The following is a 22,348-nucleotide window of genomic DNA, read 5'->3' as shown; positions in this document are numbered from 1 at the left end:
CAACATACAGTACAAGGCTCTGATCCTCTACCCACTTCTGTGTAGCAGAAAGACAAACATAGCATGCTGCAGTTTTCTGTCATTTATTAGAAATGGCCCCTGATGAACACATACATGCAAGTTACACGGCAGTGCCAGGGGTAGCACCTATTCTCTCTTTCTGGTCCAAAGTGTTCAGTGAATCCTGGATAGCCCTGCACCTTCTCCCTACAGTTACACTGGGAGAGAAGTCCTTAGTGCACTGGGCATGCCTGAGACTTTGCCTGCTATCCGGGGAGTCAGTCATCAAATGCCCCCCACAAGCTTGACACAAACTCCTCTGGGTCTTTGACATCAGTCAGTTAAAATGTTGCCTGGACAAGAAAAAAAGACTTGGTAATGAACAGTGATTGACAGAGTCCAGCACTGATCCACCACTGGGACTGGTGTCCTGGAGAAGTTCAGCTGAGCTTTAGTGGAAGTCTGGCAGTGAAGACCGGGGATGACGCTGACCTATACAGAGCCCTCATCTTCAGTTTTTCTTCTTGTTTTGTGATAGTGCTTCTACCTCCAGGTACTGCAGCCCAATCAGCATCCCCATAATAGAGAAACCTGTGATGGAGATACAGGATGAGTTGTGTAGAAAATGCTGGACAAGAGATGAAGCATTCTCTCCCACCATCCCATCCCTGCCTGTAGCCTGTAGCTGAATGGGGAGTTTTTCTGGGGGGTCATAGCTCCAAGGGGAGTTTGTGGGGGGAGGATACAGAGCAATACTCACTTGCTACCATGAGAGGTGCCATAACTCCAATTGTCAAGGCTGCAGTGTGGTAAATGAAGACTTCGGAGAGGAAGTGAGCAAGGGCCAAAAAGAAGGTAAAGAGCGTGATGTGATAAAGGCTGTTGGAGAGCAGAAGAAAGCAGGTTATCATATCATACTATGGGCATGAGTATGGCTGAGTGGAAAAGAGGCAAACCTGCATGCTGTCCCCTCTGCCCTCACTGTCAGCACAGAGGGCACTTGGTCCCTTGCCTAGTGAGGTGCAAAAACTCCCTGGGCAACAGCAGAGGGGAGAATGGGGCCGAGTGTTCAGTGGTACATTGAAAGTCACAGGCATTATCTGGCCTGAAGGCAGGTGAAGAGAGGAGAGCACGAATAGGGCACTAGTGAAGTGAGAAGTATGTGCAACTTCTCACAAAAAGCACAAAAAGAGGGTGAGAACAGGGTGAGCAGAGAACTGGGGTGACAGGACTTGGCTGACTCCAGGCTGCATCACCCAACATGTCTTCCCACCTGTGCTCTGCTATGCCCTAGGGCCCACAGCTGATGAAAGGGAGCAGGTCCAAGAGATCCAAGATCAAATCCCTCAAAGGAACAACCGACTTAATGGGATTTGGTGTTGCCACCACACCCTAAAAACATATAATTGAATCCCTGCACCTCCCTACCTCAGACAAGCCTAGGCAGTCCAAGGATGTGCTGCCAGGTAAACAGTGACTTCTGCTGTGGAGCTTAGGGAAGCAGTGACAAAAGAGTGTGTTCTAGCAACCTCCAATAAAGGCTTTGCCTAGCACAGACCCTGAGTCAGCCTGCTTGGAAATCCCTCTCAGAAACATTTCTGTTAGCACAGGGAGAAATGGCCTGCCTCCCACCTCAGCACCAGGCTGCACCTCAGGCCTTGTCCTCCGCCCCAGGTAAGAGTGTAGGGAAGAAGGCAGTGGGTTAAGGCCACTGCAAGGGGGCGCCTCAACCTGCCACAGTCTTCAGCTGAGCTGTCATAGTACAAAAAGTATTGAGCATCAGCATTAGCAATTGCTTCATCAACAGAACACAAACACCATCAGAAAACGCTTTCAAGCTGGAGCTCAGAAACTTGTGAGAGTAAGAAGCTCTCAGATCTACCGATTTCTGCCTGAGCTAAGAACAGAAATCAAATGCACAGGCTGTCCCCACAGAGGCAGAAGGGAGCAGCTGCTATCACGCAAATCCTGCACTGGTGTTTGAGGTTTTTCAGGGGAAGGCTGTCAACGCTACAGGACGTTTAGGAATAGCTTTTGATTTCCCACCTCTTCCGCGCTGCCCTCTAAGCTAGCTGCTGAGGCTATGACTAGTAAGCAAACCAATCGGGCGTTTCTTTACTTACGTCCTGTTGCGGATGTCAATGGCGCAAAGGCAGCGGATCACTGACGACAGCAGAGTCCAGACGCCGAAGGTCCGAGCCTGGAGCTCGTTCACTGCGCAAAGGAAGGAAGGAGCACATGGAGACCACGCATGGCCCCACCTGTCGCCCCCAGTCCTGCCGGCGCGGCGCAGTAGGCGGGTCCCGGGCCCCACAGGTGGGACCAGAGGAGAGCCCAAAGCCCATGGCTGGAAGGAGAGCTCCAGGCGCCGGGGCGGCCGGCGCGACCCTTACCGAGGCCGGGGCTGGCGGTGTACAGCTTCTCCGAGAGGAAGCCGTGATCGCGGAAGCTCTGCAGGGTGTTCCCGGCGGCGATGACGGACACCATGACGAGCCAGCTGCGCAGCACGTTCAGGAACCGGCTCATCCTCCCGCTGCTCGGACTCGGCCCGTTACCGACGGCGCTCCCGCAGCGCCCCGCGCGCGACACCGCCCGGTGTTGCGATTGGCCGCTGCGCTCCGCTCCACGCGCGCGCCACGTGACGTAAGGGCCACCCCCGCCAATCGGATCCCTCTCAGCGAGGGAGGCGGCCCCACCTCTACCCCGGGCCCGGCCGCGGCCCCTTCGCGGACGGAGGCGGGGGGCGGTGAGCGCGCCTGAGCAGTGCGGCGGCGGGGGGCGCCTGCGCGCCGGGGCGGGGCCGCCGCCCGTCGGTTGTTGTAGTAACGGGGAAGCGGCGGGAGGGGCCGGGTCGTTGGGTGTGCCCGGTTCGGCTGCGCGGGGCAGGTACAGCGAGCACAGCGACTTGTTGCCGGGCGGGTCCCCGCCGTTCTTGCTGCTTCTGGGGTCGCCGGATGTCGCCGTGCTCGGCCTGGGGCGGGGTAGGCCGGGCCGCAGCCGCCCCTGGGACCGGAGGGCCGCTCCTGGGCCGGTGGAGGCGTTACGGTGTCCGGCTGGCCCCGGGCGAAGGGGTGGTCTCGGCGGGCGTTTCCCGTTGGGCCGGGCCGGCCTGGCGCGGGTCTGCGGCCAGAGGCAGGGCAGGGCAAGGCAGGGACGGGACAGGACGGGTCAGGACGGGACGTGCTTCAGCGGTAGGCGCTCTAGGCGCCCTCATGGGCAGGTGGGGAGTAATCTCTTAGACGGTGATGGTTCTTCATTTATTCTCCTGGCTAGGAGGTGATTTACAGCCTGTAATACGCTGGCTGATTGTCCTGCGAGAAGTATGTACTGGTAGGAGGTGGGAGTTATCTCGCTTCTCTTGCTGCCCTGCTCAGCTGTGCATTCGTGCTTTTAATCTTTTTTGCAGGTGACCACTCTTGCAAGAGCCCTTGAACCTCCAGGAAGGAGTTTTGGAGGTTACCGAGACTGGGCTGTATGAAAACTCCCGGAGGAAATGCCAGTTGGGATGGCTAAAGATCTGGAGGAAACTGGCTCATCCTCAGAGGAGGAGGAGGAAGATGCTATAGATGGACTGGAGTAAGTAGGGAAAAACCCTTTGAACTGTTTTATGTGTCTGTGCTTCCTGCAGGATTTGTACTAATCTGAAAAGACAGATGCATTTCTTACCCTCCTACCTATAAAGTGGGAGATGGTTGGTTTGGGCCTCAAGCCTGTGGGCAGGCTGCCTACATTGGTAGCCTAAAAGACCACCATATTCACCAGGGTTGGATGTGCAGTTTTTCCTTGGCTGCTCTGAAGTCTGCAGTTTCATTGATTTCTTTCTGTCATGTTCCTAAGCTGGGAACTTTTTTGATTATGTCCTTTTTTGTTTGGTTTGGTTTGGTTTAGCTTTACTGCTGCAGAGAATAGAAATCTGTACAGTAGAATAATATACAATGTTCTATGTCCTTTCAAAAAACTGTCTTGTGAGAACTCAACTGCTAGAGTTCATGTTACTTACTAGTATAAGTAATTATGTTTGTTCCAGCTTTGTTTAGTAACCTGTTTTATCTTTGCTTATGAAGAAGTTACTCCCTTATTCTTTGCCAGAGTGGCATCCCTTTTCTTTTCAGCTGTAACATGTCCTGTTAGTTTTCTTTTGGGTGCATGTTGTGCCTAAGTGCCCAGTTGCAAACTGCAGCAACTGAAGGCATTTAGAGGAATTTTAGTTCATACCAAGTGGTTGACTTGGACTTGCTAGATCATCATGGATGGAAAGGTCCAGAACTGACTTCACCTAGAAGGTAACTTTAAAAGTGTGTCTGCATCAAGTGGCCAAGGGTTATGCTAGAAATGAATGACCGTCAGTGGGAGGATTGAGCCTTGCTGCAAATCCTCAGGACAGGCTTAATATAAACTCCTGTCCTTTTACCTCAGCTCATTTCCCACTTACATAAGGCTCTGGCTTGTAGTGTAAAATCTGGAAGCTTCTTGGGTCCCTTCCAGTCTTAACAGCTAATTACACCCTAGTAGTAGGTTTTGGGGTTTTTTAAACTATATTTTAGAGGTAGTGGAAGCACATGGGAGTGCTATGAAGTTCATTTGTCTGGGTGATAATGGTAATAACTTGGTTAAGAGACCAAGGCTACATTTAAGAGCCCTTGTTCTAGCTCTAGGAAGAGGTGGGATGGAGATGCACCACCACCAGAATACTGCCCTTTTATCTCTGTTCATGTGTTTTAAGTGTTGGAAGTGTTTTGTCTTCTCTGGTTTCTCCAAACCTTTGGCAGACAATGGTCTTGCACATTCTTTAGACAAATGCTTCTGTGTATTTCTGCCAGTCTTTGTATTTCTTCTTGTTAGTGTAGATAAAGATGTCTCTCCAACTCCTCAGTCTCTGTTTTTTGTTAACTTTTTCTTAATCTCCTTGCGCAGTGAGTAATAAGCAACCTGTTTTTGCTTATGGAGGTTGCCAGGTTTCCTTTGGGTGATCTTAGAATTTCATGTGACAGGTCTTAAATTTCTTTGATGTGTTCTTAATTCCTCTGAGGAGACGATAGTTCCCAATGCTGTCTTATTTGTTTTGCACAGAACTGATGACCATATCCCAGAGCCTGTGGCTTGAGTGGCGGACTGGGGACATTGTTCTTGAATTCTGGACTTGCGTTCCACTGTATCTGACAGGAATTAAAAAGGAAGAACACACAAGTTTATCCATTGTGTTGAGCCAAGCTTGTTCTAGTCTCTCAAACTCTGCATTAGTGCCTTTCTGTGCACTTCAGAGTCCAGGATTACAACCAGGCAGACCGCACTGATTTGCAGTTCTGAAATTGGAGGCTGAAACCTGCATTGCAAGGGCTGATTGTGTGGATACCAGCAGTTGTGGTTTATCCTGAATTATAGATGCTGTTTTCAGGCTATACATTCAGAGAACTGTAGCTGTGAAAGCTCATGAGATTTTTCCCAAATTGTACTCAGTAAAATAAATAAGAATTAAACAGAACTCAGGCTGGCAAGAACAACCCAAAAAGAGGGTGATCTGGAAGATTCCCTTTATAGCTGAGTACCAAGGATGCTGTATTGAGTTTACGTGGCCAGGTTAGCAGGGGAGCTACAGGGTGGCTTCTGTGGGAAGCTGCCGGAAGCTTCTCCCATGTCTGACAGAGCCAATGCCAGCCAGCTCCAAGATGGATCTGGTGCTGGCCAAGGCTGAGCCCATCAGTGATGGTAATAGTGCCTCTGTGATAACAGAGAAAAAGTTATTGTGCAGAGGTAATTGTGCTCAGAGAAGAGTGAGAATATGTGAGAGGAATGGCTCTGCAGACACCAAAGTCAGTGAAGAAAGAGGGGAACAGGTGCTTCAGACACTGGAGCAGAGATTTCCCTGCCTGTGGTGAAGACCACAGTGTGGCGGGCTGTCCTTGGAGGAGACCCAGCCAGAGCAGGTGGATGCCCAAAAGAAAGTTGTGACCCTGTGGAAGGCCTGTGCTGGAATAGGCTCCTGGGAGGGACTTGTGGACTCATGGAGAGAGGAGCCTATGCTGGAGCAGGTTTACTGGCAGGACTTGTGACCCCATGCAACCCTGTGCTGGAGCAGCCTGTTTTTGAAGGACTGCACCTTGTGGAAAGGGATCTATGCTGGAGCAGTTCATGAAGAACTGTAGCCTATGGGAAGGACTCACACTGCAGAAGTTTGTGGAGGACTACCTCCCGTGGGAGGGACCCCATGTTGGAGCAGGGTATGGACTCCTCTCCCTGAGCAGCGGCAGAAACAACGTGTGATGAACTGACCGTAATCCCCATTCACTGTCTCCCTTTGCTGCTGTGGGGAAGGAAGTAGAGAACTGTGAATGAAGTTTAGCCTGGGAAGGGAGGAGGGTGGTGAGGAAGGTGTTTTTAAGATTTGTTTTACTTCTCATTATCCTGCTCTGATTTTGATTGGTAGTAAGTTCAGCTAATTTCCTCAGATTGAGTCTGTTTTGCCTATGATGGTAATTGGTGAGTGATCTCTCCCTGCCCTTCTCTCTACTCATGAGCCTGTCATATTTTTTCCTCACCTGCCCAGTTGCAGAGGGGAGTGATAGAGTGGCTTTGGTGGGTACCTGGTATCCAGCTAGGGTGGGACCTGGAACCACCACAGATGCCTAGTGTGTGTGTGTGTATGCAAGTCAGCACAGGCAGGGCTTGGGAGCAACCATGAAATCATAGCCAAAATGCAGAGAGTAAATTTATTTTCGTTACCTTGCTAACTGTGGGATCCCCAAAGCAGCACCTGGGCAGAGGCACGCGAGCAGGGATACAGGCACTGTGGAGCTTGGTCCTTGCTAGAGAGTCACTTGAAGCTGCTGTTCACACCTATTTTTCAGGGATTCTTGCAGATGTAGCTTACCACTATGCTTTGACCTTTCCCACAACAGGACAGGAATTTCAGGCATGTTCAGTAGGGTGCCTCAGAGTCTATTAGATCCTGTGTTATCTGACCACAGATGTCCTACTTGTCAAACACACGAGGATAGACAACAATTAGAATGTTACATGTATTTTTCCACATCCAAGCTGCAAGTCACTTAGCTGTGTTTACAATCCTCCTCACCATCCTTCTGTTGCCATGGTGTGTTTGCTTGTGTCCTGCCCAAAGGCTAGGTAGGCAAACATGGGCAAGTACCGAGAATTGCTGTGTCCTCATTGTAAGTAGCTGTTTGCGTGTATGAGGCTCAGCAGTTGCTTATACTGACTGTCTTGTCATTTCAGGGATCATCCGTGTATCAAGTGGACCGGTGGTGGCTGCAGGCGGATCCCTGTCTTGGTATTTCATGCTGAAGCCATTCTGACCAAGGACAGCTACCTCCGCCTCATTGGAGGTGGGTGTTACTTTGTGGCAGGTTTTGGCCTGAAGGCATGAGGTGAAAGTCTCTTCTCTTTGTGGTGTGGAAGAGGACAGAGGACGTGGTAGGAAGGAAATTGCAATCCTCTCTTGTCTCTGAGGACTGAGATGTTCAGAAATGCTTGATTCACTGGTGAATGTGTATGATGTTTTTGGATTGTGACAAGTGTCTGTGTTTGTCCCTCCATTGGTTCTTGATGTGTTGTGAGTTGGAACTGTCTGCTTTCAAATTGAACGTGGAGGCTATGCTGGAATTTAGAACCAGAATATAAATTCACTATAGCTAAGAACTTTAAAATCAGTCATTGCAGTGAGTTTTGAGGGGGTTTCACTGGGAAATAAAGCAGCCAGCCCCACAGTTGTATGAACAGTAATAAGCTGTAGTAACAGATCTGTGCATCTACAGCCTCACAAGTGAGAGAAGGCCATAAGCAAAATGATTGCTGGCAGCACTTGAACTGGGAGACCAAACCTGTCTTGTGTCAAATAAGGGAGAGCCTCTAAATAAGAGGCTAGCTTGTTAAAAACAATCACTTTGGATTGAGAGAGTTAGTACTTTTGGGTGTGTACAGCTGGGTGCGTATTCTGGATGTGCTGAGTTGGAGAAAACCTTAAAATCTTCTTTCTGTGAAGGTGCTGACACTTCTTTCCTCTCTTGCTTCTTCCTTTCTTAGGTAATTGATGCCTTCATTTCTAATATGCTATCCAAGCAGAAATGCTTCTGGCTCACTGGGGTAAGGGGTGGAGAAGGTGATTTATATGTGGAAACTCCTGATCCTTTTCATGTGAGTTAGAAACATACGTGGATGGTGGCAGAAGCCGATGGTAATTGTAACTTGTATTCTAACTGGAGTGTGGAGTCTCTTCTGCTTTTTCTCAAGTGATTTAACAAGTCTACTGCTGAATAGTGCAACTCATTAAGTTTCCTTCTGCTTTGTCTGGTCCCAGATTATGATACTTCTTACTCTTTTGACTTATTTTTGTGGATAGAACATATTTCCTGAGGTTTAATCTAATCTCCACCTTTTTATTCTGAGTTTGAACCAATTTTTAAAGTGTCTTTTTGAGTCATTCTAGCATTGCCATTTCTGTCTCTTCTCTCTTGGAACTTTTATGGATTGCCACATTGTTTTATATGACAACTGGCTTCTAGTCTTGCTACTTGCTTTCAGTTTACCTTATACCTCCAGTAGAGTTTACTGCTTTTGTTTTTATGACTTTCTACTTGGGTATTGATTTTATCTTTTTATCTCCTTGTCCTATTTACTTTATATCCTGATACATTTTGCAGTTATTTGTTGGAAGATCAATACAGGTGAATGAGGTGTAAACAAAAATTCAGTCTTTTATTTTGGGTTGTTGTGATCTAAAAGGTGATCATATAAGCTAGCCGTGTCAGTAAGAGGCATAAGGTTACTTTTAGCTAGAAATACTGATCTTGAATAGAGAAGAAACAGCTAAAATCATGTTTGGAGTGTTATAAAGCAGTCTATATACAGGGATGTTTTAAAAAATACTTTGTGTATTTGTTAGGATGTCCTGTGCTTTATTTTGATACAGTAGGGTTCAGTGGTGCAACTATTTTATAACTAAGGATAAGTTAGTTCAATGACATCATTGGAGTTAATGCTCCAAGAGATGGATAGGCATTTCCTATCACCCTTTCCCTGTTATGTGTTGTTACTCTCTGTGAATTAAATGCAGTTGTACTATGCTGAGTCCTTTTCTCTTCTTTGATAACATGAGTAACTTTGGTTTATTATTCTAGGTGTAGACTCTAATATCATGTCTTGTTGCCTCTTAACAGAGCGCTACCACATGTCCTACAAGATAGTGCGAACAGACAGCCGGCTGGTTCGAAGCATTCTGACTGCCCATGGGTTCCATGAGGTGAGTACCATGGACTTCTCATCTGGTTATGTGCTGGGCTGGGAGGTGATGATGACGATGATGTTATTCTAGGTTTTTTTTGTGTTTTGTTGTTTGTGGGTTGGCTTTTTTTTTTTACTCTGCAGGGTTAGAACCAGGAAGCTGCTGTGGACCCCCTCGAGAATTTTTTTTTTCTTTTTAAAGTACTCTGACGGTCAGACTGAAAATATGTCATGATTCTGCACTCTCAAAGGAGTACCCTTTAGTCTTAAGCCTGCAAAATTAGGGGAAAAATGGATGATGAAGTTTGGTAATGTGTTTTTAATCTTTTTGCTTTTAAAGCCTCATTTCATACCCTTGGAAAGATCTGAAGGAATTAATCTCTCAGCCTTTACAAGGTCACAGAAGTATTGGTGTAGAGTTTCACATTTCTCTTCCATCACCTATCTTTCTCTAAAAAGTCTCCTGTATGCCCCTAATGACAGTTTGAGACGTGTGTTTAGGGTGGATTTTTTTCTGAATAACACCAGATTAAGGAATTGGTCTCACAAGTTTCCTGAAGAGATAAAAAACGCTTTAAAAATTGGATTTAAATAGTTTACAAAAAGAACCAACTCACAAGTTTGTTTAGAAAAATATGACACGGTTATTTCCCAGGATGGAAATAGCTTAGGGCAGGAGTTTGGCTGGAGTTACTCTTATGTTGGAGATGCGTAGAGGAGATGGTCTTAAACTAGAACTACTTTGGTCTCATAGACCTAAGGACCAGTGCTGTTGCTTTTCATTAGTTCTGTGGTTTTGTATGTGTGTTTATGTTGCTTTTTAGGTTCACCCTAATAGCACTGATTATAATCTCATGTGGACAGGATCACACTTGAAGCCCTACTTGCTGCGTTCCCTTACAGATATTCAGAAAGTCAATCATTTCCCTAGGTAAGGCCTTGATATCATGTTTTGCTGAATATCTCTGTGATGATTTGCAAAACTTTGAATATAGATACCTTAAAAAATAGAGTATACATGATAACGTCCCAACATACTGGGCCTGTGCCACATGCTGTCTTCATTCTAAATGGTCTTTGGGGTTTTGGGGAGATAGTGTTTGAGTTGAAGTGCTTGTCTGTAGCCCAAATATTGGATTTATTGGATTTTTAATTTTATTTTCTTTATTTGATGGTGTAAGTAAAGTATTTGGGACTTTGGGTTTTCAGTTACAAATAGTCATATGTCCCATTTTAAGGTTTGCAACCAGCATTCCAACAGTTTACTGTGTTTCAGTCTGTCTTGGGAATTTCAAGAAGTGCTACAAATGATATTAATACAGCGATAGGACAGTAAAACTAATGAGTATTGCAGGTTAGGGTTTAGACAACTTATAGGGCTTTAATATCTAAGATACTTTAATATCTAGGATAAAGAGTTGCTGTAACGTTGGGGAAAAAAAATAGATACAGTCTCTTTTTTTGGGACTTCAGGTCATATGAACTGACACGAAAGGACAGACTGTACAGGAATGTCACTCGTATGCAGCTGGCCCATGGATTCAAGACATTCCATATCTTACCTCAGACCTTTATCCTCCCAACAGAGTACCAGGACTTCTGCAGTAAGTGAATGGCTAGTGATGCCCAGACCTAAAGCAAAATAACTGGGTGGGGGAAAGGGAATTACTTTTAATATCCTAGCCTTTTGATTATACCAGCGTTTAAGGTGACAAAATTAAAGAAAAGTGGAAATACAATGGAAAAAGCCCACATGATTTCTTTCTGCTGCTTGCTCTGTGCCTGTGTAAGTCCTCAAGAAGCTGATGTGGGCCAAAGGCTCCAAAATCGAGCTTTATGTGCAAAGGGTTGTTGATGATCAGCTTCACAATATCCTTGACTAACATCTGGGAGAACTGAAGAGAGAAGTGCCAAAAGGAGTCTTAGGGCTTAGGAATATAGGCAACATTCCTGATTTTTGTTTCTCTGCAAATAAGCAAAATGGAAGATATTTCAGACTTGTGCTGTTTTCCTTTAACCAGATACCTATTCTAAGGACAGAGGACCATGGATAGTGAAGCCTGTGGCCTCTTCCAGGGGTCGAGGTGTCTACCTGATAAACAATGTAAGTGTTCAGCAAAAGGAATGCTCTTCGGTAACGCTGTGTTCAAAACTATGTTGGCTTCCAGGCCAACATAACCACTGTCCCTACTCTGAATTTCAAGCATATGTTGATAAGCAGTTCAACAGCCCTGAGCAGCTGGCAAAGCCTACCTGGACCTGTGCTGTGTAACCAAAAACAGTCTATTTCTTTGTATGCTATGCTTATCTTGCAATCTACCTTCAAGTCTTAGCTCATTACGAGTAAGTTTATACTCCCTGAGAGAGTTTGGGAAGCTGTGCTGCTTCATGCTCTCCTTGTGGCTGACAGTAGGCTGGCCTTGGGAAGATTTCTAGAACTCTCCTTAGTTGTTTCCCTGTGTGACCTGAACAGTCCTCAAACAGACCCCTTGTCTCCCTCTTTCCCATGAAAAAGACTAGTTAAAAGGAAACCTTATACAGTAGGAAGTATGTCAATCTTAAAGCTGTTATCTAAAGGCCAGTGTGCCCTTCCTGAGGTGTAATGAGGGTAGTCCTTTGAACTAATATGCTGGTTATATTGTCTTCTGCTCTTATTGGGCTTTGCAGGGAGTTAGGTTGTCATAGGTAACAAACACATCTGAAAAGGAGCCAAATACACGAGGGGATTCCAATAAATATTCTCAGCAGTGAAACTGACTGTTGAGTCTTTTTTTTTTTCCCCACTCATTCAAAGCCCCTTAGCATTCCCTGCACTGAAGGGGTCATGCTGCCTCATCTGTTCTCTACTTGGATCATTTCCCATAAAATAAGGGAGCAATTCGCCAAGTGTATGAGGTAAGTATTTCCAGAGCTGCACTCAGTTTTCTTTGCTTGAAAGGGAGGAATGAGCTCAGGCTCAATGGCAGTTCACCATGACCTGGGGAAAAGACCCTTCTGGGACAATATCCCTTTGTGTATTATCTCTGTTCCAGAAAAACTTCAGCTAGTTTAACCCACAAGCCAGTTTCCTTCAGTGTGATGCCATTAAAGGAATGTCTTCTAGAATCTCATCCTGAAAGTTTTTAAAAGAGGCCCTCCTCCACTAACAAAATAACAAACCTTTGCATTTCTCTGATCCATAATAGAACAGGATGTCACTTTTGTGTAATGTGCTGAGGGAAGTTTAGCTTGTTCTCTCACACTGTATAAATGCACTTTTTATGCTTAGGTTTCCTGCTCGTGATGCCGGTGTTGTGGCTGAACACATGCAAAATTGGATAAAGGCAGAATCATGTGGTTATCTTGGCTCTTTTGCAAACTGAAGACAAGAAAATGTACAAGAAATTGTTTGTACGACTAGTTAAAACTGGTCCCAAGAAAGGCTTGCATACAGCAAAAAGTAAAAGCCTTTTCAACAGATCCCATGACATTACAATGTATATTTGTCATAGTTAGAGCTTTCTGTTCTGAGCCTAAAGGGTAGCTTCTTCCTGGCACAGGAGCCCTGAACTGAGCCTCTGTAGACAGTATTTATTCATGTAGGCAAGAAGGTTGGATACCAGCCCAGGATTTGTTATAAAGGAGGAATCATTTTCTTCACTTGTGACTTCCTTACCAACTGTAGCTACATGCTCCTTCCAGTGTCTTCTAAACCCCTCCTTTATGTGTTTGGTTAACCCTTGAGGAGCAAACAGAATAACAGTCACTTCTTAGATATGTCTTTTTTCCTGCTTATTTTACATCATTGCCACCTGGCTGTTAAATCTGTATTCTACTCTAAGGAACATTACACTGGAAGATTCAATGGGTGGGTTTTTTTGGCAACGTAATCGTTCCCAGACTTCTGATTATGATCTAATTACCTTAAATATGTTGTGTCTGACTGTTAAGTTTTTTCATTTTGTTTTTATTTCTTCCCTCCCCAGATGTAGTGATTGGTACAGGGTGGCTTTAGGAGGGCAAGACTGGAAAAAATTATGAGTTTGGTCTAGTTGTCATCTTATTCCTTAAGCCTGCTGTTTTTTCACTTTTGAATTCTCTGTTCCTCTGCAGCCAAACCAGATTGTTGTGGAAGACAACATCCTGGTTTCTCGTTACATCAACAATCCCCTGCTCATAGATGGTGAGTGTGCTTAGGAATTGCTTTTCTCTCTTCCCCCAACTTGCATCTGAGGATCTCTTTAACGTTTACAGTAATTTAGTTGAATAACTGAGTGGTCTAGCTTTGACTAGTACCAGAAAAATGTAACTAGAGAATTCCTTAAAACCTGAAAGCCTTTCAACTGGGAAAGCTTCAGGCACCTATGTCAGCAGCAGATAATGGTTTATTCCTCTCAGGGTCTGTTGAAATTCCTCAACTGGATATGATGTCTGAAAGATATTTGCAGTCACTGACTCTTGACAACTGTATTTCAGATTTCAAATTCGATGTGCGCCTCTATGTTCTGGTTACATCCTACGATCCACTTGTCATCTATCTCTATGAGGAAGGATTGGCCAGGTAGGGGGCGACTGTTCTATTTCAGTGTACCTGCACTTGATGATCCAGACATGTCTTGGATCTGTACCCCTGAAACAATAGTAAATGAGGGAAGTGCCAGTTAGGGAATTCTGCAGAGTTTATATATATATGATACTTCATCATGCCATTTCCCATCAGTTTTCTTTATATAGATTATTAGATCTTGAGTGAGGAATTTTATTACATATGTAATAAATAAAGCAAGTTTTCAACTCTTAAGGGTTGAATGGCCAAACACATCATCATTGGCATGTTCATTCTCAAGGTTGGATTCTTCTTGAAACTTCTTTGGATTGTTGGTGCCTTCGTGCCCCTTCTTCATTCTCCAAGGTGAAGGGAATCCAGACTTTCTCAAATTTATCTTAAAAAAGAAGTCAGAGAACTGTTGATGGCTGTATTGGTGATTGTTTTAATACTTTAAACTACTCTTCTAAATACTAAGTCAGTATTTGTATTTTCTGCAGTATCCAGTAAGTGAGTTTAGACTACTTCAGTGGTTTCACTCTGCAAGATACTAATTTTCATGAAAGATACCAAAAATTCCCCAGGAAGAGTACTTATCTACCAAAAGGACCTGTTTCTCTTCATCACAGAAGTTTAGCTAAATATTTATAGAATCATAGAATATGCTGATTTGGAAGGTACCCATTGGGACCATCAAGCCTGACTCCTGGCCCTGCGCAGGACACCCCGAGAACCGCACCATATGCCTGAGAGCATTGTACAAATGTGTCTTGAGCTCAGACAGGCTTGGTGCTGTAAGTAATAAATTTGAAGCAATCACCCCTCTGAATTTCCAACAGATTAGAATTTTAACTATAGTTATGTTAGAGAAAAGAGCACCTTAGGACTGTCTTCTGCACAGTTTTAAGTAATGCTGTATCTGTCTTATAAGCGCATATGATGTATTCAGAATGAATATCTCTAGGGTTCGTGCCTGCCGTGGTTCTGACTTGGGTAGATACTCAATCCAAATTATCTTTATCCAAAGCAGATAATGAATCCCAAAGAATACATTAATAATGATCCCACAAGAAATATCACCCTTTAAACAGATGAATACCCTTCAGGTGTGTTGTGATGTGCCTCTGCCTTCAATGATAATGTGAAGAGATTGTTTCCCTAAGGGGATGCAGAACAGAGAAGCTCATCTTCATCAGTGGAAAGCTTGACAACTATATTCACTCTAGAAAGGGAGCCTTAAGCATATGTGGCATGCAAGACTTTTCTCTTGAGAATTGGCAATTAAATTGTTAATTGCTAATATTGCATGTTTTTGGAAAGTGGAGAGGGGAAAAAGGAGTTTTTGGTAGGATGTTCTCAGAATGGGCAGTGCATAGCAGGCCTTCAAAATAGGACTTGCACCATCGTTAATGTCTTAAAGGTGGTTCTGCTGATCTTGTTGTAGGAGTTTACTTCTGGAAAAATCCATCTGTATAAACACAAGTGTTCTACTCTGAGGATAAGTGTGCATTTTTATCTCTGACAGTAGAGTAACATGTTTTCCTTGTGGTGGGGAAGGAGGAAGTGTAAATGGGACCATGTATGGTTTGGGATGTGGGGTTTTTTGTTTGTTTGTTTTTGTTTTAACAATTCCAGTCCAATATTAGAGGTCTGGGGAAGTAAATGAGGAAGGACATAAGTATATTCTTCTTGCTGAAATACACTGATTAGACAGTTCTGGTGAATCCCTTAAGACACAATCATCAAATTATTTAGGTGGAAAGGGAAGTCTGGAGTTTTTTAGTCCAACCTCCTTCTTCAGACCTTCAAAGTTTGGGTACATGCTCTGCAGCCTTATACCATAAAGTTTTTAGTATCTTCCAAGAATGGAATTTCTGTAGTTTTCCTGACAACCTGTTTCAACATTTGATCATTGTCACTGTGTCTGCGTTTTTTATATCTAACCAGAATTTCCCTTGTTGCAGTTTGACTGTTACCTCTTGTCCTGCTATGCACCTTTGAGAAAAGTCTGGCTCTATTTTTATACCCATGCATTAAGGAGTTGAACACGACAGTTAGATCTGTTCTTAGGGGAGGTTTAGGTTGGGTATTAAGAAAAGGTTCTTCACCCAGAGGGTGGTTTGGCACTGGAACAGGCTTCCCAGGGAAGTGGTCACAGCACCAAGCCTGCCAGAGTTCAAGAAGCATTTGGACGACACTTTCAGGTACATGATGTGAGTCTTTGGGCTGTCCTGTGTGGGACCAGGCATTGGGTTTTGATGATCCTTGTGAGCCTCTTCCAACTCAGGATATTCTATGATTCTGTGATAATTTGTGAGCCAGAGTCTGTGCTTGATAACCTGGAGGCTGTCTGGCTGAATTCCTTTGTTCTTTTGACAATCAGAGTATTCAATTCTAGAGCTTGAAACAGTGTTGTAGTCAACCCTGAGCAATTAACTTAAACTTTCTTTCTGGATATCCATCCAGAAGCATCAGTCTCAACAATTTTGGACTCTCTATCTTGCTAAGATCCCGTGTGGCAGTAATACTTGCAAATCACTTTTCAGCATTCTGAAATCCTGAACAGTTTTATGTGTGTTTAGATTCCATTTGTTTAAATGATAATCAAATTTGAAGCACATGGTGTTGACATACAAGGGAAGTGGAACAGGACACCACAGTATTACTAATGGTAGTTATCCTTTCCTTCAAATTGCATCCCATCTTCCAGCTCTCTGTGAGAGGTAGATAGTATATGGAGAATAAATGGGATATTAGGTGTCTTAATATATTCTGTGGTATAAGTCAGCTCTACCAGTACAACTGAGAAACTGGTATAGAGGAAATAATGAGATGTTATCTCTCTTCCAAGGTCCTGACTCTGGAGAGTAGTTCTAGTTCTGTTACTAAGCTTCAACTGCCCACTGAGCAATTTCTGCTGAAGTGTCAGCTACAGTCAGCCTTGTAGTTGACTGGTTTCACATGATAGGTATAAGCTTATTGCAACCAGTATCTTTAATTACTCTTAAGCTTTTCCCACCTTCTGTGACTGTAGAGTTGATGTGTTCGTGCAGCAAGTGCTGTCCAAGCTCTCTTGGGAGGACAACATTCAAGGTGAGCAGGGATTGACAAAACATCAGGTGGGCTGTTCTGTATGGCCTCCAGATGGCACTAGTGATCTTTAGCTTTAGCCATTCAGATTTTCCCCGTGCTCTAGATTTGCAGATTCAGTTGATGAGAGTTAAGGAACCTGGAGCTACTGGATTATGGCTTCCTATTTAGCCTTTTTGTGTTCCATTTGACTGCAAGTTAAGTGCTCGGAGAGACCCTTTTATTGCTCACATGTAATGCTTTGGTTTAAAACTGGGACAAAACTTTAGTTGTGCATGGAGAGGGAAATGTTTTAACCTTGGGGTGGAAGCTGTTCTTAATTCTTTGTTTAAGAAAAAAACTTACACTGCTTAAGAGTAGAAGTAATTTTTAGCAGAGAATTGGGAGGTAATATCAGGATCTAGAATCAAAGGTGATATTGAAGCAATCTAAGGTGAAAATCACCAGCAGAACAAAGGAATCTGGTTTTGCAACCTCTGCTAGTGCTTTTGGTGCACTATGGTGAATTCCATGCTTTGAGTTTGCTTTCTGAAGACAGGTAGTCTCTGAACTGTAGTAAGGGTGACCTTCTGGGTTGTTCTCTTAATTTTTTTTTCTTTTTTTTAGTCTGTCTGAAAGGTTATGTTTCCTTCCAGTGTTATGCTTTGCATACTCCAAGAGGAACCTGACTGTTTCAGTAAAGTTGGTGACCTTATCAGAAAAGGAGTGCTATCAGAAAATAGTAAGATGTAGTCATCTTTAAAAGGAACAGACTTGGTATAACACACAGTCGTGATGTTTGACTAGATACTTCTTTAGACCTAGTTTCTTTTGGCACAGCTAGATGTGTCATGACATGATCTAGAGTGGAATTTGAGGCTTCAGAGCTGAGGAGAAGTAAGGGATTATGGATCCAACATTTGTACCTTGTATTTCATTTTCCATGTGGAAGAGTGAGAAAAGTTTCCTCTGAAGGAGATGGGAAGAATATGTACCCAGATGTGTATAACAATTCAGCTTCAGATTTTCTTGTGGCATTGGGTGACTTAAGATCCTCCTGTTGGATTGAAAAACGTGTTGAACACTTTTCTAGTACATAAAAAAAAAAGTAGACAGAATGTGCTGCTGTTCAATTGGCAGATATTTAGTAACTTTCCACTGGAAAGGACAAATATAATCTAGATTGGTCGTCTGTGATTCACAGCCTGGAGAAATGTACCTGGGACCTTTGCATCGAAAGTGTAGGTTTGGAAAATGAAATGATCGTGGCAAGCTTGGTCCAGATTTGCCTGAAGGTGTAATTCAGTCATCTGGTCATCTAGGTAGTTTTATTTATTTGAGACTTCCAAAACAGGTGATTTCAATAAATATATTGCATGCCTTTTGTATCCTATTTTGAATAAGAGGTACATTGTTAATAAACTGCAGACTTAATTATAAACTTTGACATGCTTTTGAAGGTGACTCACCAAGCCCAGTTACGGGGAGTCCCAAGGCAGCTCTTAGAGCCAGCTGCTGAATTGGTGGATTATGCTGGTTTTTGGAGGGGTGTTCATGCAAGTAGGGAATAACAAGCCTGACTTGTGCCTGAAGTACAGCTGAAGAGAACATAGGGCCAGGAATAGCTTGTGCTGTTTGTAACTCTTCCCTGTTTTGTCAACTCTCTCTCCTGTCTAACTTCCCTTCCTTCTGTGTACTTCCTTATGGGACAGAAAAGAGCTTGGTGGACCTGTCTTGCTTGGTACCTGCAGGCATAATGAAGGCTTGACACTTAGTGTGGGGAATTCATAGTGAAATGGCTCTTTGTTTGGAGGGGACTTCTCTATAGTCTACTTTTTTTGCTAAACTACCTTGTTTAGGCAGCCCTATTTCTGAGCTTGAATAGCTGTAAGGGTCCTAGCCCAGCAGGAACTTCTCATTCAGATTTACACTGAATCTGAAAAATAGATTAAAGGGGGGAAAAAAAAGCAAAACTGAGCTGAAAACCAAATGTTCTTGCAAAGGGCCCAAGGAGCAGCAGACCGGGGAGATTTTCCAGAGGAACACGAGAGTTCACTCTGGGGTTAGACAGCAGCTGCAACCAGCTGCCATGCTGCCACCTGAGCTCACACCACTCAGCCTTGTGGCACTCCCTCCTTCGGTAGCCTGGCTTCCTAATTAACACTGGCCTCTCTGGGCTATTTGCCTTTTTTGTGCTGGATTCTTGTGGTTTCCAAAGAATTCAGGTGTTCACTTTGAGCCAAGGAATTCACATTGCCTCACAGGCTGCACTTAGGCCAGAGCTGGCCAAGCTGGCTGCAGTAGCCCCATCCCCCTTGCAGTAACCCTTGCCCAACAGGCCTCTGCTTCTTAGGGAGTGTAACTCATTTCTGCATGGACACCTGGGTTTGGCTACAACCACTTCAGTAGACATTGCCTTGCACAGAAGCTGTGGAGCAGTGTTACTTGCTAGATGTACTTGCTGGACTTTGGGCCAGTGGATAGTGCGTCAAACCAGGATGTTACTTCCTTAGTTTTTAATTAAGATCTATCTATCTGTATATGTCTCTTAATAGAAATTTACTGCTTTCACAGACACCTGTTACCTGATACATGTTTTTTACCTTGAATTTTCTTCTCTAAAATGGGGTAGTTGTGCCTCAGTCCGCTACTGTTTGAGAGTTGCAACTAAGCTTACTATATATATTTTTATATATATGGGCAATATAAGTATTTTAATTTTTTTTTAAATTATATTTAAGTCATGACCTTGTTAAATCTGATTCCCATGGTAGATAACTAGGCACTTGTCTGTGGCATAGGATGTGATTCTTGTACAAGAATTTCATTTTGAACAAGGTACTCTTGTTGAGCGTGATCAAAACTGCTTTTCTGGTTGAAAGAGTTGTTTAGAAAAAAAGTGGAAAAATGGCTCCTTGAGCCATATTTGTGTATCTTGTAAAGATATAATTATAGTACTGACCTAGCATATCCAGTAAAAAGATGTGTGCCTTGTCAGCTCCAGCAACCTGTCTTCTTGATGTCATGTTTTAGGAAATTCTGAAGGAAAGGTCGCTAAACACTAACTAGTAAATTATTTTTTTATCTCTTCCATAGACCCCGCCTCATCTTTCATTCCTCACATTATTCCTTCTCTCCCACTATTCTCTGAGTCTTTGAGTAGTGGACTGGTTTACCCAGGCATAACTGGGTGTATATTATATGTGTGTATATGTATAACTACATGACCCTACTGTCGTGCTTAACAGACAGGGTACTAAAAATCATAAAGGCTGGTCAACTCTTGGTGACAGTCTGAACTAGAGAACGTTTAACACCGAATCACAGAGTGGCTGAGGTTGGAAGGGATCTGATCCAACCCCTTGCTCAATCAGGGCCACCTAGGTCTGGTTGCTCAGAACCAATGTGCAGATGGCTTTTTAATATCTCCAAGGAGGGAGACACCACAACCTCTCTATGGCAATGCATAAGTTGGAAACATGCAAATTTGTTGTGAAAAGATAAACAGGGAAAAAAAAAGTCTTTTCTTTTCCTGTATCTGTAGACATCTGGTAAAACTGCTCTTGGATCTTGCTCTTTAACATAGAACTGTTTGAATAATTTTATTCAGCTTTGGTTAGAGAAACTCTGCCACTCTTTGGTGTCACCAAAACTTCTTTTTATGTTTAGTAATTCCCTTACAAGCTTTAGTTTCTGTTCATACTCAGTTGCTAGCTGATGTATCAGATGGATACTGTGAAAGATAATAATGTAGGAGATTTGGAGATAAGGGGATTGTGATGGTCTTTAGACTTCCTTTTTCCATCCTGTACAGTAAGGGAATTGGGTTCCCTAAACAAAGTGGCAGCTAATAGACTAACAGGGAAGCTAAAGTCTAATGTGTGTGTGGGACACGAGGGACTGGGAAAGTGACTCCAAGCATAAAATTTGTGGAACATGCTTGTAGAAACACTACACTGACTCTTTCCAGGGCATTTATGCAGGAACTCTGTGTACAGTCATGGAAAAGTTTATAATTATTGTAGCACTTGTTTGAGAGAAAAGGGATTAACTATTCTTTCCTTCTTCCCACTCTGAGGTCTTTTATCTTCTCCTCCTCCTTTCCCAGGCCCTGACTAGATGCCTCAACTAAGCATTACATAGCTACCAAGCTTCATGTAAAACCATGTAACATCTTCAGTAAATATTTAATGACCCAGTTTACATGTTTTCAAAATTACATGCAAAACTTAGTCTTGTGGTCAAATAATTTCCTGAACTAATGCTGGAGATAAGGCAAAGAGTGGTGTACAATCCCTCAGGTAATGTCCTGCCTGAAACTGTGACAGTAAAAGGGTAGGTTCTTTGGGTTAAGTCAGTGTGTGGTGTGGATTAGGGCCAAAGTTTTGTGGGGTGGATTTGGGGATTTTCCGATGTGAGCTTTGAAGTGTTTTGTAGTTTGCTAGGTGAGCAGGGAAAAAGCTTGCATGTCACTTGTGGAGTAGATGGTTTATTGAAGGTGGAGCTTAAGCTTGTTTATTAGGCTTATAATGAACTCTTACAAGAAGGGGAAGGAGAGCAGTAACCTGTCAGTATCTGAATACCAAAGGTCACACTGAAGCATGACAGGGAGGCAGGGAGTGGGGATATCTCTAGGTAGTATACTGTTAGTCTGGAGATTGAGAGTAGTTCTGGAGTCTGAAAGAATAAGGATTTCTCCCTTGATTTACTTTTTGTGCTGCCCTGGCTGCCTGCTGCTATTACTGCCACCCTTCTGATTGCTCTGTCTCCCTCTCCAAGAGAAAGTACAACCAGAGGGAAGGCAAATGTGCTATTGTTGAAGGTGAGCTCTGTAGCAGTGTGTAGTTCCTGATATAGAGAATTGGTTGTTGTCTTCATCCAAGCTGACGTATGCCAGTGTGACTTGGCTGTGACCAGCTGAGACATGGGGAGGTGTATCAGAACAATGGAAAGTACGAGTGTCACTTCTCTATTCTAAGTTTTGAATTCAGAAATGAAGGGCATCTCTTCTGTCCTGCTGGGGAGCGAAGATGCAGTGAAAGGGAGAGAGACTGCCAGGACTATTCACACAATATGATTGCTGCTACTTCTGCCTGGGAGACTGTATTACTGTATTACAAACTGGCAGCAGTCAACCTCAGTTTAACCTTTCCTATTTCCAGCTGTAGTTTTGGGGTAGAAGCTCTCCTACACTATTTTTGCTTAGAGGCTTTCGGAATCTAATCTCTTGTATGTCATGTTAATACGTGTCCTTTAATTTTCTTAACTTATCCATTTCCTCATATTTTAAAAGGATAAGATTCATTACAAGGGGAGGGTCTTTGAGCAGTAAGGCCAGGTAAACAAGTTAATGAAAATGAATATCATGTCATTCAGTTCAGACAGTGAATACAAGCAGTACATAACAACAGGACATGGGAAGGTGCTTCCTGTGTTCTTGCTGCTGTAAGCTGTATTATCTCTGAGTAATACATATCATAGAGATGAACCAGGTTGATATCGTGATAGGGGCCATTCCTC

General features: G+C 43.7%; 2 protein-coding genes across 14 annotated transcripts in view; one reads left to right on the top strand and one right to left on the bottom strand.

The window, feature by feature from the left end:
• Positions 1-67: 67 nt before the first annotated feature.
• Positions 68-2,621, bottom strand: ERG28 (ergosterol biosynthesis 28 homolog). Of its 2 annotated transcripts, XM_051806746.1 has the most exons (4): positions 2,394-2,616; positions 2,124-2,214; positions 761-879; positions 68-591 (listed from the first exon to the last, which is right to left on the bottom strand). In XM_051806746.1, the coding sequence occupies exons 1-4, from the start codon at positions 2,524-2,526 to the stop codon at positions 512-514; spliced, it is 423 nt and encodes a 140-aa protein (XP_051662706.1). In that variant the 5' UTR covers positions 2,527-2,616; the 3' UTR covers positions 68-511. The 2 variants fall into 2 exon arrangements, with proteins under 2 accessions (XP_051662706.1, XP_051662707.1); XM_051806747.1 differs by lacking the exon at positions 761-879 and having other exon boundaries at positions 2,394-2,621.
• A 19-nt stretch (positions 2,622-2,640) lies between these two features.
• TTLL5 (tubulin tyrosine ligase like 5) overlaps positions 2,641-22,348 on the top strand; it is a 137,319-nt gene continuing 117,611 nt past the window's right edge. For 8 of the 12 annotated variants that reach the window (XR_007907607.1, XR_007907608.1, XR_007907609.1 and 5 more), the window contains exons 1-9: positions 3,060-3,191; positions 3,407-3,576; positions 7,231-7,340; positions 9,171-9,253; positions 10,059-10,165; positions 10,708-10,838; positions 11,256-11,338; positions 13,327-13,396; positions 13,690-13,774. Coding sequence is in view for 8 of the 12 variants with exons in the window: in XM_051806739.1 (XP_051662699.1) it covers positions 3,494-3,576; positions 7,231-7,340; positions 9,171-9,253; positions 10,059-10,165; positions 10,708-10,838; positions 11,256-11,338; positions 13,327-13,396; positions 13,690-13,774 (752 nt within the window). In the remaining 4 variants the exon portion in view is untranslated. Of the gene's footprint in view, positions 2,747-2,769; positions 2,887-3,059; positions 3,192-3,406; positions 3,577-7,230; positions 7,341-8,037; positions 8,189-9,170; positions 9,254-10,058; positions 10,166-10,707; positions 10,839-11,255; positions 11,339-13,326; positions 13,397-13,689; positions 13,775-22,348 lie in introns of those variants that run through there. The other 4 variants (XM_051806737.1, XM_051806735.1, XM_051806738.1 and 1 more) reach the window with 4 other exon arrangements.

This window comes from Manacus candei, unplaced genomic scaffold (genome assembly GCF_025592945.1).
Source record: "Manacus candei isolate 608988 ecotype Guabito, Panama unplaced genomic scaffold, ASM2559294v1 h1tg000067l, whole genome shotgun sequence".
Lineage (NCBI taxonomy): Eukaryota > Metazoa > Chordata > Aves > Passeriformes > Pipridae > Manacus > Manacus candei.
The sequence above is the reverse complement of the archived record's forward strand: the minus strand, read 5'-3'. Positions and strand labels throughout refer to the sequence as shown.

Coding starts and splice junctions, on each gene's coding strand:
- ERG28 (XM_051806746.1), bottom strand. CDS start 2,526: ATGAGCCGGTTCCTGAACGTGCTGCGCAGCTGGCTCGTCATGGTGTCC. Junction 880..2,123: donor ATTGACATCCGCAACAGGAC/GTAAGTAAAGAA, acceptor GCTCTCCAACAG/CCTTTATCACATCACGCTCT. Junction 592..760: donor GGCACCTCTCATGGTAGCAA/GTGAGTATTGCT, acceptor TCTCCATCACAG/GTTTCTCTATTATGGGGATG.